Genomic DNA, 17,190 nt, shown 5'->3' on the forward strand with positions numbered 1-17,190 from the left:
TGCACGTTAAAGAACCCCAGGTGGTCAAAATTTCCAGAGCCCTCCACTACGGCGTGCCTCATAATCAGAAAGTGGTTTTGGCCCGTAGAACCCCATAATTTTTAATTCAGTGTAACACGCTAGCATGCCAAAGCTGTGGGCGAGATTTTGCAGTCAATTGGTTAAATGTCAAAGATTGGTTGCCTAGACCATTCTGCTACCCTGACAGCCTCAGTTATACGTTTTTATTGCCTCACAAGGATTCACTTTTCGCTTAAAGGTTTCAATCAGCAGAGCAGTGAGAAGAAACGGAAAACACTGAAACCTTGTGTGTTGTAAATTTTTTTGCTCACTTGTAAATAAACAATTTCATGACCAGATCTGTTGCTTCACTGTCTGCAATCATAGTAAATTCCTTATATGAGCGTCAAAATGACATGCTACTGGTCTGCAAGCGCAGACAAAAAGTGGTTTGTAAATACGTCCAGACGTTATCAGGTAATGTCTGCAGTTTGCAGGTCTTACGGCACGCATAGGGTGATTGACTGCTGATCTCGAGGACGACGGTCGCATTTTCAGGGAGGCGATATGCAAGGCGCCCGTGTGCCGTATGATGTCAGTGCGCGTTAAAGAACCCGAAGTGGTCGAAATTATTTCGAAGCCCCCACTAGCTCCTAACACCCAAAGCCAGCTCACGAAATGCGCACAGACAAAACGCGTTTGAATCTCGATACAGTGCGAACTGGACCCGTAAAATTTCACAGGAGTAATAATTTGGGCTGACATAACATTGTTTTCATAATAAAGATTCATTCTTTGACGCTCGCAGAAAGCGCGGGATACCCGAAACGGGCTCACTTTCACTTCGGTGGTAGAGATGCAGCCGACGCGAGGCTGGCGAGGCGCTCATTTCGGCTGCGTGCTTACCCCGCCTTGGTCAACAGCGCCGCCCCGCGGCATCTGCGCTGTGGGGTCACGTTTGCGCCGCCGGTATTCACACCTCCCCTTCTAGCCACCCTAGTTTGGGCAGATTACCGGCAGTGTTGCCAGGTCGGACAACGCGGCGTAGCCCAAAGCTAAAGAAACTATAGCCCAAATGTAGCCAAACACAAAAAAGAGCAAAACAAATTTGTGGCCAAATATAGCCATTGTTATTTTCAGTTTTATCTGTATATACATTTTCACATTCGACTCCGGTAATCCCTGTTTGTACAACGTCCCGTCGTAAAGAAATGTCCCTGATGCCGTGACCATAGAGTTTCTCACTACATTACCTAGAGGGAAATCGGCGCTGCTGCGCTGTGGTATGCATGGGAATGTCGGTTTATTGTGACTTCAGATTGGCATCGTTCTCGTAGAGACAGGACACCTTGAAGACGCGCTTGGCAAGTACTGTTCCGTCTGTCACAATGATTCATTTTCTACTAAAACAGCACGTGAAAAGCTGTTTTAGATTTATTATTACGCAAAAACATGTTTTGTTTAACTATGAGAACTTGTTATTGTGTGTACGACTACATGTTACGTAAAAAGTATCAGCGGGCCGCTAAAGTTGGAGGACAGACGACAAGGTTCGCGCTCGCTTTGAAACAGTTGGTCGTCTGTCCTTGCTTTTCTTCGCTTGGTCATGCATTGTGGGTGAATAAAGATGTAATATGCGTGAATGGAAAGATTTTATGAAGATTTTACTTTGAGAACGCGTTAGTTGCGTAGCCATATCCACGTTTTAGACGAAGCCTCTTACAACACCAGCTAACACGAGCCTCGCAGACACATGTACAGTCATTCCCATAATGGCACGGTGCCCCCTTAAGAAACTCCCATAGACGGTGGCGCCAGATTACCCTCTAGGTGTTATAGTGAGAAACTCTATGGCCGTGACGGTCGACCCTTGACATCTACAATAGTTACATGATGCTTGCACACAGAACACTTTTCTGTTGGCCCCGAAAACTCAACTTCCAGCGTATCGCTGCTGAGGGAGAACCTATCGAAATGAATGTCGGTGGAAGCACAAACAAAAAACTTGGAGGAGGCTTGGAGGACAACTGGCCAGAAATTAAGTGTTGTGAGACGTTGATGGAAATGAACTGATCATGATTTATGGTGATAGAAACAGGCACGCTGTTCGGGACTGAAGTAGGGATTATAATTTTAAACTGGCAAAGAAAATCTCAAAGACCAGTAAGTGGCGAGGCCTGACAATAAAATCTTGGTACTTCCGATGTAGTCTATGAGATTACTGTAAGTCGGCTGTTATTAAGTACAACATAATTATTGCTTAAAATTGCAGTTGCTATAATATTAGAACTTGCGCTTTATTCTATGCTTCGGAACTCAAAAGCGCACGTAGGGCTACGGCAACACGCTGAACTGCGTATCACGCGTAAAATCGTCGCTTCATTTTCAATCCGATTGGTTTCGCTTTGACTGTTTAAATACCAAAGCACTTGGGCCGGAAACAATGAAAACACGTAACAATTACCGCAAAAGTATGTAACACTTCGGCAAACATGAATAGCAGGAACGTCGAATTGCTAGACAAAATACTTTGTCACAATTACGGCCGCACTGTCGTCTGCCTCCCATAATGCCGGCGTATAATCATTATCGCGCTCACCTACCACCGCTTTGAGCATGGCTTTGAGCACGTTGCCAGTGAAAGACTACATCTTCACTGCATATAAAAAAATTCTGATAAAAAATGTTCCACGGCGTTTTCCGCGTTACCACTTCTTGATTACACACTCTGACTGGTAAACTTTCCCTTGCATTAAAAATAGGTACCATGAAAATTGCTTCTCAGCTCTTTAATATTAAGATTTAAGAGTGGAATGTGATAGCATTCAAAGATCCCTGACTGCTTCTCACGCTTCCCGGCAAATGCAGCGTATGCAACCATAATGTTTACCTGCGAACGCTGGAGGCGAACAATATGCACGAAGGCGAGCTTTCTGGTTCTTTTTTTTTTTTCACTCGCACGGCAGACGCCGCCGCTGCTGCGGAGGCGAGTGCCATCCGGATGGTGCTGCATGGAACTGAGCGGGGCGCGCCGCTCCTGTTTGGCAGTAACCGCTTGTCCTCGTTTTTTTTCCTGTGTCCCCTTATCTGCTTCGAGCTGCACCACTCAGTCTCATGGAAAACCAACTAGCCCAAACCATCGCCCCCCTATAAGACGTCGAACGGCAGCTGGAAAAGGGGTACGTGTTCGAGGTTCCGCGTAACAAACATGTTTTCTCGTATACTCAAATTACAATTCGACGCTACCATGTCTGTAAGTTGAGTGTAAGTCGTACTTTACGAATTTTCTGACGCGTTTTACTTTGAAAAAATCGATTATTTCAGTAATGCATATGCGCCAGCCGAAGAGCCTACGTGGTTAGCGATCAATTTTCTCACACGGACAACGGCGTCGACGCCGGATTTTCTGCGACATGGGGCCCTTAACGCCTGTCGCGTTAAAGTTCATTTCGCACGCAAAATGGCTGTAAAGAGCTTACTGTGAGAAACGCGGACTAGGTCGAAAACTGTGCCCAGCGCGATACCTCAAACAGATGCCTTCGCCCTGCACACTGGAGCGTGTCATCTACCCGTGCTTCCCTTCTTTCATGTCGGTGCCACGATCGCCCAACTATATTGCTCTCCGTTTCTCAGCATAACCATGTTAGTACAGTGTACTGTGAAACACTCTCCACTCCCAGGTTCATCCCGATGCCCGGTGATTGGGTGTCGGCATAAGACAAAGATGAGAAGACATTGCTGGAGTAAATGTTAGCACGGTGAAGTGCGGTGTAAATTTAAGTGCGTCAAGGATAAAATCATCGGCTCAAAGAACGATGCACTGAGGAAAGGGGGGGGGGGTCATTTCGCGCACACGCACAGCCGCGCTGCTGGGTCAGCCAGCTAAAACATAGCCTTCAAGATTTGTTTCTACTCTATGAGAGTCACCTCTGGAGCATGGATTAAGGTGCCACACATAGCCCAAACAAAGCCAAGTCGCAGATTTTCAGTAGCCCAAATATAACACCGTAGCCAACTCGCCCAAGTCGACGCCAAAATTTTTTTTCTGTAGCCCAATTTGGCTATATATAGCCAAACCTGGCAACACTGATTACCGGATGATCGGGGGCGTAAACGTGAGCGGCCACATTGGTGGCGCCAGCTGGTGGTGCAAAGCTCAACCACCTAAACACAGAGCCAATTACTATAATCTTCTTAGCTGGGGTGTAAGTTTTCGACAGCGGCGTAATTGTGAAGACAATTACGCCGCTGCCAAAATTTGCACCAGCAGCGAAGCATAATAAAGTAGGTTACTGCAATTTTAGTTCTGTGTTTGTCTGATTGAGCTCTACAGCACCAGGCGGCTGCACTGCTCCGGCCGCTCACGTTTACGCCCCCGACCATCCGGTAATCCGCCCAAACCGTCCCGGTTTGCCGGAATAGCGGACACGCTAAAAGTATCTAATTTTAGTGCGTCCGGTGCGCGGGCGGTTTGCCGGTTGAGCGGGGGCGTAAACGTGAGCGGCCAGTGGCGCCAGCGAGTGGTGCAAAGCTCAACCACACAAGCACAAAGCCAATTACTATATTCTGCTTAGCTGCTGGTGTAAATTTTCGACAGTGGCGTAATCGTGTTCCCAATTACGCCGTTGCCGAAAATTTGCACCAGCAGGGAAGCAGGATATAGTCAATTACTGCAGTTTTAGCTGTGTGTTTGTCTCATTTCCCTCTACGCCACCAGGCGGCTGCACCGCTCCGGCCGCTCACGTTTACGCCCCCGCAAATCCGGCAATCCGCCCCAACCGCCCCCGTTTGCCGGAATAGAATGTCTCTATTGACTGTACACTGCCAACTCCTCCAGCCGACGACACGGCGTCAAAAGACGATTCGTTACAATCCCTCTCTGTTACGCGAGCCAGCATTACCGCAACTTTCGTTCCCTTTCAATAAAATTACAGCTAATTTTCCCTGATGGAAGCACAAATTCCCCGAATTTTCCCTGAGTATTTCCAGACTATTCAACATCCTTGAGAATTTCCGGTCTTCCTGGTTGGTTGACACCCTGCGTTTGCGTTTGGCACAACGGCGCATTCTTCTACGCTCAGACTTTATTTTATTGAAGATAAGGTTATCTGCAGTTTTTCCCAGCGTGCTCCACAGAGCTACACCGTTCCTTCAACGTCTGAGACGCCAAAGTAGTGTTGGTTGCATTCATCGCCTCTTCAGAGGGGTTGGATGATACCTGCTCGGCGGGCACACTCGGGGGTTTTTCAGGTTTGTCTGCACATGCAGGTGTCCTGGGACTGGCAGGCCTGGAGGTCTGCTGGCCCTTAGTGTTAGAGGGCTGAACAGCATTGACTGCTCCTGCCAGAGGGGGACAATGGCGTAACCCCCGTCACATTTCGTGCTACTTGGGCAGCCACCAAAGGATGTGATGCTGCCCCCTGGCGCGTCACATCAGTGTAAGACGGATTGGACTGATTGCGGTTGACAGAAATACACTTGCACGCTTCTTGTAAGGAAATGTTTAGTTTCACCTAGAGTTCGACTCCTTTTTTTTCTTCCATGACAGGCACAATCGCGAATAGGCGGAGTCATCTCCGTCACAGTTGGCACAGTGGTTTGCAAAAGTACAGATGTCTGAGGAATGGTCTTTTGATGCACATTTTGCACACGTAGTGTGCCCTCGGTAGATCTGAGACCCATGCGCAAAATGCTGACACTTGAAGCATCGGTGTGGATCAAGAATGTACGGTTGTGCACGAAGCTTGCAATATCCAGTCCCAATCGAATCAGGGAGGTTGCTTGTTCCAAACGTAATTACATGTTGGGTTGGAATTTCCTTGTCGGCGCACCTAAATTCTTTGCACCTTTACCACGTTCTGGTCTTGCCATCCGTCTAACAGCTTGCTTTACTTAAGTTCAAAGAGGTTGTCATGAGAGATGACACCGCGCACAGTCTTCATTGGCCTGTGGGGGCCCACTGAGACAGGAATGTCACCAAACGCTACAAGTTTTGATGGTTTGTTGTATTGAAGCTTGTCACGCACTTGCAGAAGAATGTTGGTGCTTCCCATCTTAGTTACTTTGTAACCTGAGCCGGCTGCTTCCATCAGACATTTGGCGACAACAAATGGGGATATTGTACGGACAGTCTTGATTTTCTGCTGACTGTATTACATGGTACTTATGAAATGTTTATTTTGGTTTCATGAAGAAGTTGAACACTTCATCGGTGCACCCCCTCTTCAGGAAGCAATCAGGGAGTGGGGGAAAAGAGTTTGCTATATAAACCTAGGAAAATTCAGTGGCAATGGTAGTCATTCACCACCGAATTCAGCGGCGATGGTAATCACTCACCGCCAAGCCCTACAAGGGGACGCTACAAGGTTACAAGAATACCTGCAGACGCCAGCCATGCATTGCCGCTATAGCCTTACACAAGACTGGATAAATTGCACAAGGGGAACCCTTGCCACCCGGAAAATCAGTAGTTAAAAGAAGTGAATAGAATACAGGAAAGATGGAAAAGTGGGAGGGAAAGCAAAAAGTGCCAGCCCAAGCACTCCATACAGATGGTTAACCAGCGAAGCTGAAATGTACGGCCCCGATCACTGGGTAAATCCTGACGGTTCATTGAAGTCTTTCACAATGATTGGTTGTCTTTGTGTTTCTTAATTAATAACGACAATGAGCACGGGAGCAGTGGCACAAGCACGTTCACAAGGTAGCGCCAAGGGGCGCCAACTAACCAGCTGTGGAAGACGACGACGCTGGAGCCAATGCTGATGATGATAGTTTTTTCTACACGTGTACACAATAGTGGGGAAGGTAGCCCATAGCAGCTTCGCTGCAGAAGATTGAAGACGGGGAGAGGAAAAGGTGACTGCCGATTTCCTCTGGGTGGGTAAGTCCAGAGGTGCCATCTACGTGAACCTGAGGCCAAAGGGGTGTGTTGCCTCCACTGAGGGGCCTTAAAGGTCCAAACACTCAGCATCAGCTCAACCCCCAGGATCCCCTTTTCCCCGGACACGGTTAACCCGTGCATGGATAGACACAGGAGGGTCCAAACCTCGTGTGCACGGGTACATGGTGTCATAACACACCAAACGCTTGCTGACACAGACACCCCTACGGGGTTGCAACCATTCTTCGTTTACACTTCATGCCAAAGCAATTTTAGCCAATTGTTTATGTTTGAAGACTACCAATCTCAGTTATATAATGACTACGAAGAAAACAAAAGCTTCCATAAGAAACTGCGAACCTGCCCCACATTCTACATTTTGTTCCGATAACATATAACTGCCATACAAGCAGACAAAAAACTCTTTTTTTAACTAAAAATATTTTGGGCATGCTATTGCCTAAGTGCAGTAATAATCCAGCAGTACTTACAGGGCAGCTCCGGTCATTTTTCGACGTCCACTGATATTAATAAAATTTTGAATATATGTTCTCTTTTGCATTCTGATTATTTGTGCCAAACTATATGGCTGCAAGTCATTTAGCTTTCCTGATAATGAATTTTAAAGATTGGTTGCGTTCTGGACTCATGACTTTCTACTGGGTACCCTGTGTTTGCGACGTCAGAGTCTACACCCCACTGTCACTGAAATCGTCGCTTAAATCGCCGATGTCTAGTTCGGAAACTTTGTAAAAGCTGCCTGTGTCGTCAGGAGACATAATCAGCTTCGCTTCTTTAGTATTAGCGCCATGTGTACTGCGTGTTCAGCACACATTCTGCGTGTTTACATTATGGTAGTGTAGGACCTCACATCAGTCACTCATTGTGACCTCACACAAAGCAGCTACCCGTTTCGGTTTTGGTATCTCATTTATTGGTTATTTAAAATTATTGATGAAGTTCTAAGCAAATTGAACGACCCTACAGGTGACAGAACTGTCAATGCCGTTTGAAAATGACAATATCCTAATATGGTTTAAAAAACGCCAGAGTTGCCCTTTAAATAGAAATTGGGGAAGGTCGAGTTCACAGCTAGTGCGTTTCGCAAGGAATTATCAAAAATCTGGGGAGAATAAGCTTCAACTTTAATCAAACAGCTCACCTCTAGTAATTATATTTATAGCAATATTCTTTTAATTAGCTGCCTCATCACTGACAATCATCAAGCAAGTGGTATTCATCTGTAATGCACACATGCCCACAGGCACCATCTTTAACGTGATACCTGCACATGGCGATGTTTGCCAAAGGCCCCACATACAACATGCTTATAAAAGGACTGCAAATAGAAAATATGCACTACCATAACCCATATCACATTTTATTGAAATACATTAGGTGAGAAAGCTTTACAGCCTACAAGTAATTAGAGAAGACAGTTGGGCTAGTTGGTGCTTATTCCAGGCTTGAGACATCATTAAGTAGTGAAAAAAAATGTCAGATGACAGCAAGAAGCACACAGGGCACAATGCTGGACTTCAACTGAATTTTTACCACACGTAGCTTGACATGTGCAGAACCCCGACACAAAGAAGCAACATTCTTTCCTTTGTTTCCTCTATCACCCTCAAACACAGGAGCTATCGGAACAAATCCATGGGCAAGTTACTTTCCAGATAGAAACACTCTTTCTTGGCGAGAGCCAAGGACAGGGTGCTTACACAACTATCACCTGCTTTTTTTATATAAAAAATTTCAAATATTTACAAGTATATCTTCAAGTAAAGTAACGTGTTAGAATACCTACAAGTAATGTTAGCATCTTTGAAAGAAAACATGAGGGAGCAAGTGGCAGTGCAATACAATTTGCATAGAAACTTATCTGTGCCTATTGCCACATGATCTTAAATTTGACTGTTCTAAAACTATTCACTCACGCTATCCTAGCTACACAACTTTCTTGTCCTTTTCTGTAAACACAATACATTACTACAACTACCAATCATCAAGAAAATTACCAATTCTATGCCTTTTGCAATTCCTGGTGCAGAGACTGATGCCCCTCAGGCCACTATTTTTTGTGTTACCAGCCTTCCAAGTAAACGAGAAGAAAGGGGGTTAACCGAGGGGCCCGATTTTTATTAGTCATATCATAAGAAGCCAACAAACACTGACACCAAGGACAACATAGGGGAAATTACTTGTGCTTAAATAATGTGTTAGCCAGCACCACCACTCACAGACCTTAGCAGCGGACATGGAACGTCCTTTTTGCCGCAGGCGTCACGAGAACGTGATCTTTTTGGGTGAAGGCAACTGGTCAATAAACCCACATATGCTCTGTTAAGCACAAGTAATTTCCCCTATATTGTCCTTGGTGTCAGTGTTTGCTGGCTTCTTATGATACAGCCTTCCAAGTAACATTTCATCTCGTGAATTTTGCAGATGAGTGCATCATTATCATCCATATCTCTGGATAACAAAAGGCAATCTCGAAGGCTTTTGATGACAGCATGTACCAGAAGTAATTCCAGAGTCGAATGTATGTCACAGATGCCATGTTTCAAATGCCACTCATTTTCAGCCGATCACCATACCCGCCTATTCAGCCTCCAGCTAATACCTGGTGCAACATCTGGTCATCTATTTAAATGATATTGTTAAGCTGCAAGCAATTCTTTTTACAGCGAAGCTGTATATGGCTAGAGTTTCGGGCATTTTTGTTCTCCGTGAACAGAAACTATCATCATCAATAGTTCATACCGCCATAAGCATTCATGCTCCCGTAAGCAAGCGAAAAATGCAATGGATCATAGTGTCGTAAGGCAGAGGCTACAAGGACTCGGCAAAGTGAAGCGAACAGTGCTTAAATTCTAATCATGTATACCACATACCGAACAGCATGTCAAAAACTGTCATCATCAATAGCTCACACCCCTGTGAGCAAGCAAAAAATGCTATGATTCCTAGTCCCGTAAGGTTTATGGCTACACACTTTGCTTGAATTAGCTGCAATGACACTACCCCTGTTGTTGTTGTCGGTGACTTTAATGTGGATGTGTTGGTACCAAAAAGGGAGCGGTTTACGCGTTTCGTGTTGCAGACATATTCCTTGCGATGCCACACCGATCCGGCCCAACCGACCACCCAGCGGCGTATGTGCATCAATTTGACATAATCAAAGAATGTGATTGCAGTTGTGAGTGAAATAATGACCACTGATCAAGACAATAAATGAGTGTGCGTACCTTTCGTCACAATGACCACCCATCAAGACAATAAATGAGTGTACCTTTGTTCAAAATTATGTGTCGCCTCCTAATGTGTGCTAAGCACCTTTGCTGGTCAACCACCTTCACAGAGTGGAATGGCTCATGATTTTTTGAAGTCCTGTGCTTCACGTTTTATCCTACAAATGCTTAGGAATTACCAAATTGGTCCTTTCACAATAGAGAGTTTTAGATTAGCTCCTAGGACGGCTCTGAATACACCTCCCCCATCCTCTTCCTATACCACATTATAGGCCTTCGAGACATCACTCAATAAATACATGCTGTCGTCATCAGATTAGGGAGTGCAAGCGGTTTGCCTACCCAAGAAATAGGGAGTACAGCACTGTACACGTGCAGAAGCCACCGTGTGCTTGGGTCATTGGGACAGCCGGCTTGGAAGAAACATTGCTGCCCTCAAGAGGTTTCATTATTCCCGCCATGAACGGTAACTTCGGGGACGCAGGCTGAGGCGAGGCTAGCCAAGACGTGCTTTCAGAAAACAACAGATGCTTATCATGCCAGCACCATCCCATCCTTCAATCTCATGGCAGCATTCATACTACGGCCATACCATTCCCGAGCTTGTGCAGATGGGTTTTGTGTCTTCCTTCTTTTTTTGCCTCGGTGCTCCCTTCAGTTGATAGTCGGTGTTCGTGTTGTCCACTTCTCTACTCTTGTGTCTTGTCTACACGCCTCACCTCTTTTTTGCATAATGAATCCTTACCAACTAGCTCAGCTTTCTGCCGTTCTAAGCTTCATTTCTAGTACTCTAAGCCCTTTTCCATGTTCCCCTACTTATCTGCACAATCCTGCTTCGTTAACTTCCTTAATTGCAATATGTATGTTCCGCACTAGAACCATGTCGTGGTTTAGTCGTAATCGTGTCGTCCCATTGCAAGTTCAAATGATGTGTGGCTTCCTTCAACCATCAACTGGGCATGCCAAGAGGATTGGAGCTATTCTTTCCGCTGAATCATGGCGCCAAGTTAGGTTCTATCAGGAGTGTCTAAAAGTCTGTTGCGCGGCCCTGGCAGATGGTCACCATTGGAACCGCCCCTACGTCGATTGGAATAGGATAGCCGTGCAACACGCGGACTTCCTATGGAGGATGAAACTTCTGGATCTTCAACAAAGTAAGAGGAAACACCTTTCTGATAATTCACCGTCAAATAAGTGCTGGTTCTTAGAGACGCCATCGTAAGTGATACCCATAGAAAAACCCTTGCTTTAGGTCCTAAGCACTGTTTTAAGCCTAACGTAAAGCCTGTTGACGCTTTAAGCATACCTTGCTGCATAACCAGGTTCGTCCCGCAAGAAGAACGCTCGCGCTGTACTTCAGATTGCATTGCTAGCATTAAACAATCAAAGTCTCATTTTAAGACGTCTGACCCTGTCCGACCGTTAGTTAATTACCTTGTGGAGAAGAAACTTAGACCAGTAATATCCGACTAGGAAGGTTATTTCGTAATCATGCCAGATGACATGTTTTCAGAAAAAGCGATTTCAGCCATAGAAAAGAACTTAAAGCCAGTAAAACTCAAGTCGTCGGCAGTTAAGCAACGTGCGCTTGACCTCCTGTCAAGACATAATCTTGATAGGGTTGTCTCTAATGTCAAGAAAGCAAAATCCCTCACCTTGGAACTGTTTTTTCTCAGTGAAGACCCATAAGCAAGAAATTCCTTTTCGTGCTATAGTGTCAGAGAAAGGGACGTGGCAGGTCTGTGTCGCTAATTACCTACAGAACTGCTTAGCTTCACTAGTTTTTCAGACCCCTTTTGCTTGCGTAATTCTCAGGCACTAGTTCAGCATTTGAGAGAGGAAAATCCTGGTGATTGTACAGCTTTTATTATGGATATCGAAGACCTGTATTATTCCTTGCCGCATGACGGGTTGCTAAATTCTGTAAACGAGTGCATTAAAGAACAAGTGCAAGAGTCAGCTTTTATTGACAGATGCGGTGTTTCCACGGGAGCTTTTCTAGAAATTCTTTCAATGTACTTAAAGTCGACGCTGATTGGGTGGAGAGATGGTGTTTTTCTGCAGAAATCAGGCATTTGTATTGGCTCAAAGGTTGCCCCTATTCTTAGCAATATTTACCTGAGTAAGGTTGACAGCTGCTTAGAGAAAGCCTTAGGTGATAGCGTTATCGAGATATTTCGTTACGTTGACGATTACCTGATTTTCTGCAATAGGGAAGAACTCGATTCCGCTGCTACCTCAGTAAGTGAGCAATTTAAACTTTATGGAGGAGGATTAAAGTTTACCAAGGGATTTCCTCAGCGACGCGTAATTCAGTTTCTTGACATTTCCTTGGTCTTCGAACAAAATCACGTTTGTTGGCAGTACTCCCCAAGATCTTCGAAGCCGTTGCTAAACTTTCAATTCAAGCATTCCAAAGTAGTAAAAAACGGAATAGCCATGTCATGCCTTAAGTCTTCTCTCACCAGATCCTGCATGCACAAAATGAGTGCCAATTCTAATGCGCAGGTCCGGCGCCTATTAGAAGCAGGTTATCCTAGTGTAGCAGTGGCCACTGTGGCTGAGCGCCTAAAGAAGTCGGTTTCGAGGGTGACGGACGTGATTACAGAAAGCAGTAATAGCAAAAAAAGAGTAGTGGCTATTCCGTACATTCATTCAGTGTCGCACAGGCTTAAAGAAGTTGCAAGTAGGTATGATGTTAATGTTGCTTTCACTACTCCCAATAAGCTAGGTAAGATATGCGCTGCCGTACAGAGGAAAAAGGAGCAGGTAAAAGGCAAAAAAAAAGAACAGATATTTGTCCAGTGAAGCACATTAAAGGGACCCTGAAACGATTTTGACGATTTTCTACAAACGTACTAAGTCGTTAGAGTAGGTCCTTCTGATCATTAATTGACACATCTAAGTGCTCCGCGTAAAGCGTGTAATTTATTATAAGGTTTTAAAAATGCACATCGCTGCCGATCGGAGCACGCTGCTCGGCGGAATTTTAAGCCGCCCCTACCCATATGACGAAAATCACCCATATGACGTCAGTGGGGCGAGCTATCCGATTGGCTGACCAGGGCGCGTGATCAATAATTTTTCCAACTTTATGGTAAACAAATGATCTTCGTAATAGTTGGAATGTTAGTTCATTTGTTTTTATAAACAGAAAGTAACATAAAGAGAATGCACAAGAACGACTTTTCAATACAATTAAGCACTTCCGGCACACAGCAAGTGTCGTCTGCCTGTGTTACAACGTACTCCATTTTGACGAGAGCTCCGCGGTCAGAGTCGGTCTCAGTCTTTTCGCGAGCACTACGATTCGACTTTGTTGCTTTGTGGACTGCAAACGTAGCGACTGGCAATATGTCAAGCTGCGACATCGTGTCCCTCTGCAAGGCAGCATACGAGCGAGCTGGCTGCTGCGCATCGGACTGCCGCTATCCGATCGGCGCCAAGGTTTGCGCGTTTGTGGCCGTCACTTTACACCGGAAAATTACTAACGGAATAGCGTTTCGCGAGTCCGGTATTAGGGCAAATGCAAGCGCAAGGGGACAGGGTCTCGCCGCTTGACTGTGCCGTAACGGGATGAGCCATGGGATGAGCAGAATCGCAAATGCGAATGGTCTGCACGGTGCAGCCACCTGGTGGCACAGAGCTCAACCATACACAGTAGCAGTAACGAAGTGTATTCTTCTTTGGATGCTGGTGTGTATTTTTCGCAGGAGTGTAATCATCAACACTTTGTTTTTATAAATGTTTAAAATGTTTTGCACTTGGTTAGAGCAATATTAGCGATTTGTTTGGCTGGTTAAGCACTGCACCAACAAGTGGCTGGACCGTGCAGACCGATCAGGCCGCACGTACGTCTACGCTAAAGTTCCTTCATCAGCTTGAGTTTATGCCTCCAGTTGGTTGCCGAAATGACCAGCTTGCCTGTGGTTACTGGAATACCAGACACGTTCGGCGCTACGACAGAAAGCTCGCAACGCACGCTGCTTCGATAGCTCTCGCTTGGGGTCGACGGCCAAGCGGCTAGCGGAGAGGTTTCACGCGGCCGGGGGCGGGCTCCAAAACAACCGGAAGTGGACGATGTGACGTCGCATCGTGACGCGAAACCAGTGAAGGCGGAGCTTAGCCCCGATTGCTCGGCGAACGAGTTGAGGAGGAAAAGCATGACTAGAGAGGAGGGTAACTTCTAATCGCTTGAAACTCCATTAATACGTAACGCTTCACTTAAATTGTGGTGTGAATGTTCTACTTAAGCTGTACCCTACGCGTCTACAAAATTTGTCCGAACCGTTTCAGGGGCCCTTTAAGAACAACAGTTTTATTGACTGTCGTATGGGTGTGGCTTATAAAATTCCCCTTAGCTGTGGCCAGTTCTACGTAGGGCAAACGGGACGTTGTATCAATCAGAGGCTAATGGAACATAAAAGGTGGTCAACCGGCGAATCACCTTCTAATCTTTCGCTACATTGCCTAGATTGTAACTGCATGCCAGAGTTAGATGAATGCACGATATTGTACAGGCATAAGAATGAAGATACGCATCTTATGGTAGAGGCATGGCATATCTATAATGGTGGAAGTGCATGCGTGAGTCAGCCTTCGATTACTTTACATAAGGAAGAGATTAAGTGCCTTAACAGTTATCTCTCACGTAGACCGGCACATGTACCCGACTGACACGTGGTGATACCATTCCTGAGCATACGCAGATGAGTTTTGTGTCTTCCTTCTTTTTTCGCCTCAGTGCTCCCTTCAGTTGATAGTTGGCGATCGTGTTGTTCCCTTCTCTACTCGTGTCCTGTCTGCACGCCTCACCTCTTTTTTGCATAATGAATCCTTACCAACTAGCTCAGCTTTCTGGCGTTCTAAGGCAAGTGAAGGCAATGAACCACCAATCACAATGAATCTGACGACAATGCACTTCCACAGCGAGTGTGCATACCAGACACCAAAACTTCGACCTGTGTGGAGTGCTTTGGCTTGTCTTTAATTGTGAGCTATGCATCCATACATTCCTTGCTTCATGTCAACAAAGACCTTTGAAGTGCAAAGAAACTATCTTTTATGAAAAGTATTTTTATTTGTTATTTTATGGTTAGCATTATATTTTAAGAAATGCGAATGCTACATGTGACTACATGTTGACACAGCGAGAGTGTGCAACTTCGGTTGCAAACCTATAACAATTTTCTGTTTTAGTATGCAACTGCGAATGAACGCAAGCGATAGGATTCCCCAAGGCTTAGGTAACCTAATCTAGAACTCTCTACTGTTTGGGCTAACACACTCTGAGTACCTAGCTGAAGCTACGCAAATGTACATTTGCAAATTAACTTTCAAAACACTTCTACATATGGAAATTTCAGCATGCAGCTCCACCCAATATGATCTTTCAAGCACAGTAATCTCATTAACCTTCTAGAATCCCTACAGAACAAGTGTCTCTAGAAATTACCATTACCACTCTGCCATAGCATGTACTCGTTCACTACCATTGTTCAGCCACCACCATGACACCTTACTCCTTCACTTGTTTTGTAAACAAATTTACAGTGCCAGACTTCCCACTGTACATGTCCCATCATGAGATTCTATGCACATCTAGGGCAACACGGTCACTTTCGTCTGATTGGCACTCCCGTATGCCATCTGACTGTGGAATGACCACGCCAATTTCATTGTTGCTGAATGTTGATGCTGAAAAATTCCATCATAGTCTAATCATATGTCATGAGATGACACCGATTAGAAGATCGCTTTTCTTGTTGCTTGCATGTGTTGCACGTTACACAAAAAAATGGTTTATTTGAGTGTAGGACGATAAATGTTTAAACATGATTTTTATTCAGTCAGCTTTCGTTATCATGGACTAATTAACAGTTTGCTTGTTACTTTGTTGTTGCTTTTTTTTCCTGATGCATCTCTAGAGCACATGGACCACTTATTTTCGCAACTACGTTTTTACCCAACAAATGCGGATTTTGTGCTCATATCGTTGCCTCTAGTCCTGATAACGTTTGCGTATTTTTTGCTGATTTCCTGTTTTGTGTTGTCACGTTACTGTACCTGCTCCCTCACCAAAGGTCTATCAAGAGGGTTGTTGAATGAATAAAGTTTGTACATCGCTAATGAAGACTACGTCACAATTGAAAACCTCGGTACTTGATTGGGGATACAACCTGTTCGGCGTAGGTTCACCAGCGCAATGAAATCACACGTCTTCACTGAACGTGGACCAGCAAACAACCAAGAGGAAGGCGGCCACTTACAAACGACGAACCGAACTCGTGCGCGGGCCTCAGCCGAAACGTGTACCTCAGGCTCTCAGGTTCAAGTATTTCGAAGAAGATGTCCTCTTTCAGGAATTTGCCATCAGATGACACTGAAAGGAGACGGAGAACGCTGTCAGAGAAGCCACGCGGCATTCGGCGCCAGCCACTACGCACCCAAGTTCGCCAGCAGCGCAACATCCACAAGGACGCAGCAATATGTCAGCAGTAGACTCGCCGTGCCCCGCAAGAATCTCTTGGGCATTCCCAAGTTCGCAACGCGTGGTCACCGATAGCACATCACCGAACCATGCCGCAACAGATAGTACACACCACCTTGCACACCACCACCATCACACACGCCACTATGCTAGTGTGCTGCCGCCAGTGGAGGGGAGTCAGTTCGTTTCGTGCTTTCTTCTGTGGGAAGGAATTTGCGTTTACTGATTGCGTCCTACGACACATTTTAGCATACACAAATTAAAATAATACAGGGAAACAACGTGACATGGCATGGCGCTTACATTCAAGTTTTACGGTGGAGCGCTTTTTCTTTTTCCTTCTTTTTCTACACTTCTGCTTAGAAAGCTGGCCGTGACTGGTGCGACCTGGACACAGCAGACGAAAGGTGCCCAAAACGTCTACGTTCACCTATGACGTCACGTCCGCTATAACTCATGATGTCACATTTGTTCACTGTTCATTTCCATGGCGTCTGGACGGGTTGGGCTGCGAAGCGGTCCGTATTCCGTGCCCACTTACAGCGTGAGTAATTCATCTTTCCACG

General features: G+C 45.5%; 1 protein-coding gene across 1 annotated transcript in view; it reads right to left on the bottom strand.

Annotated features, from left to right (window-relative positions):
• LOC126545589 (protease-associated domain-containing protein 1) overlaps window positions 1-16,942 on the bottom strand; it is a 112,252-nt gene extending 95,310 nt beyond the window's left edge. The window contains exons 1-2 of the mRNA XM_050193507.3: window positions 16,581-16,942; window positions 16,404-16,516 (exon numbers count right to left, since the gene is read on the bottom strand). Coding sequence (XP_050049464.1) covers window positions 16,404-16,516; window positions 16,581-16,668 — 201 coding nt within the window. The 5' untranslated portion in view covers window positions 16,669-16,942. The remainder of the gene's footprint in view (window positions 1-16,403; window positions 16,517-16,580) is intronic.
• Window positions 16,943-17,190: the final 248 nt, after the last annotated feature.

Source organism: Dermacentor andersoni, chromosome 1 (genome assembly GCF_023375885.2).
Source record: "Dermacentor andersoni chromosome 1, qqDerAnde1_hic_scaffold, whole genome shotgun sequence".
Lineage (NCBI taxonomy): Eukaryota > Metazoa > Arthropoda > Arachnida > Ixodida > Ixodidae > Dermacentor > Dermacentor andersoni.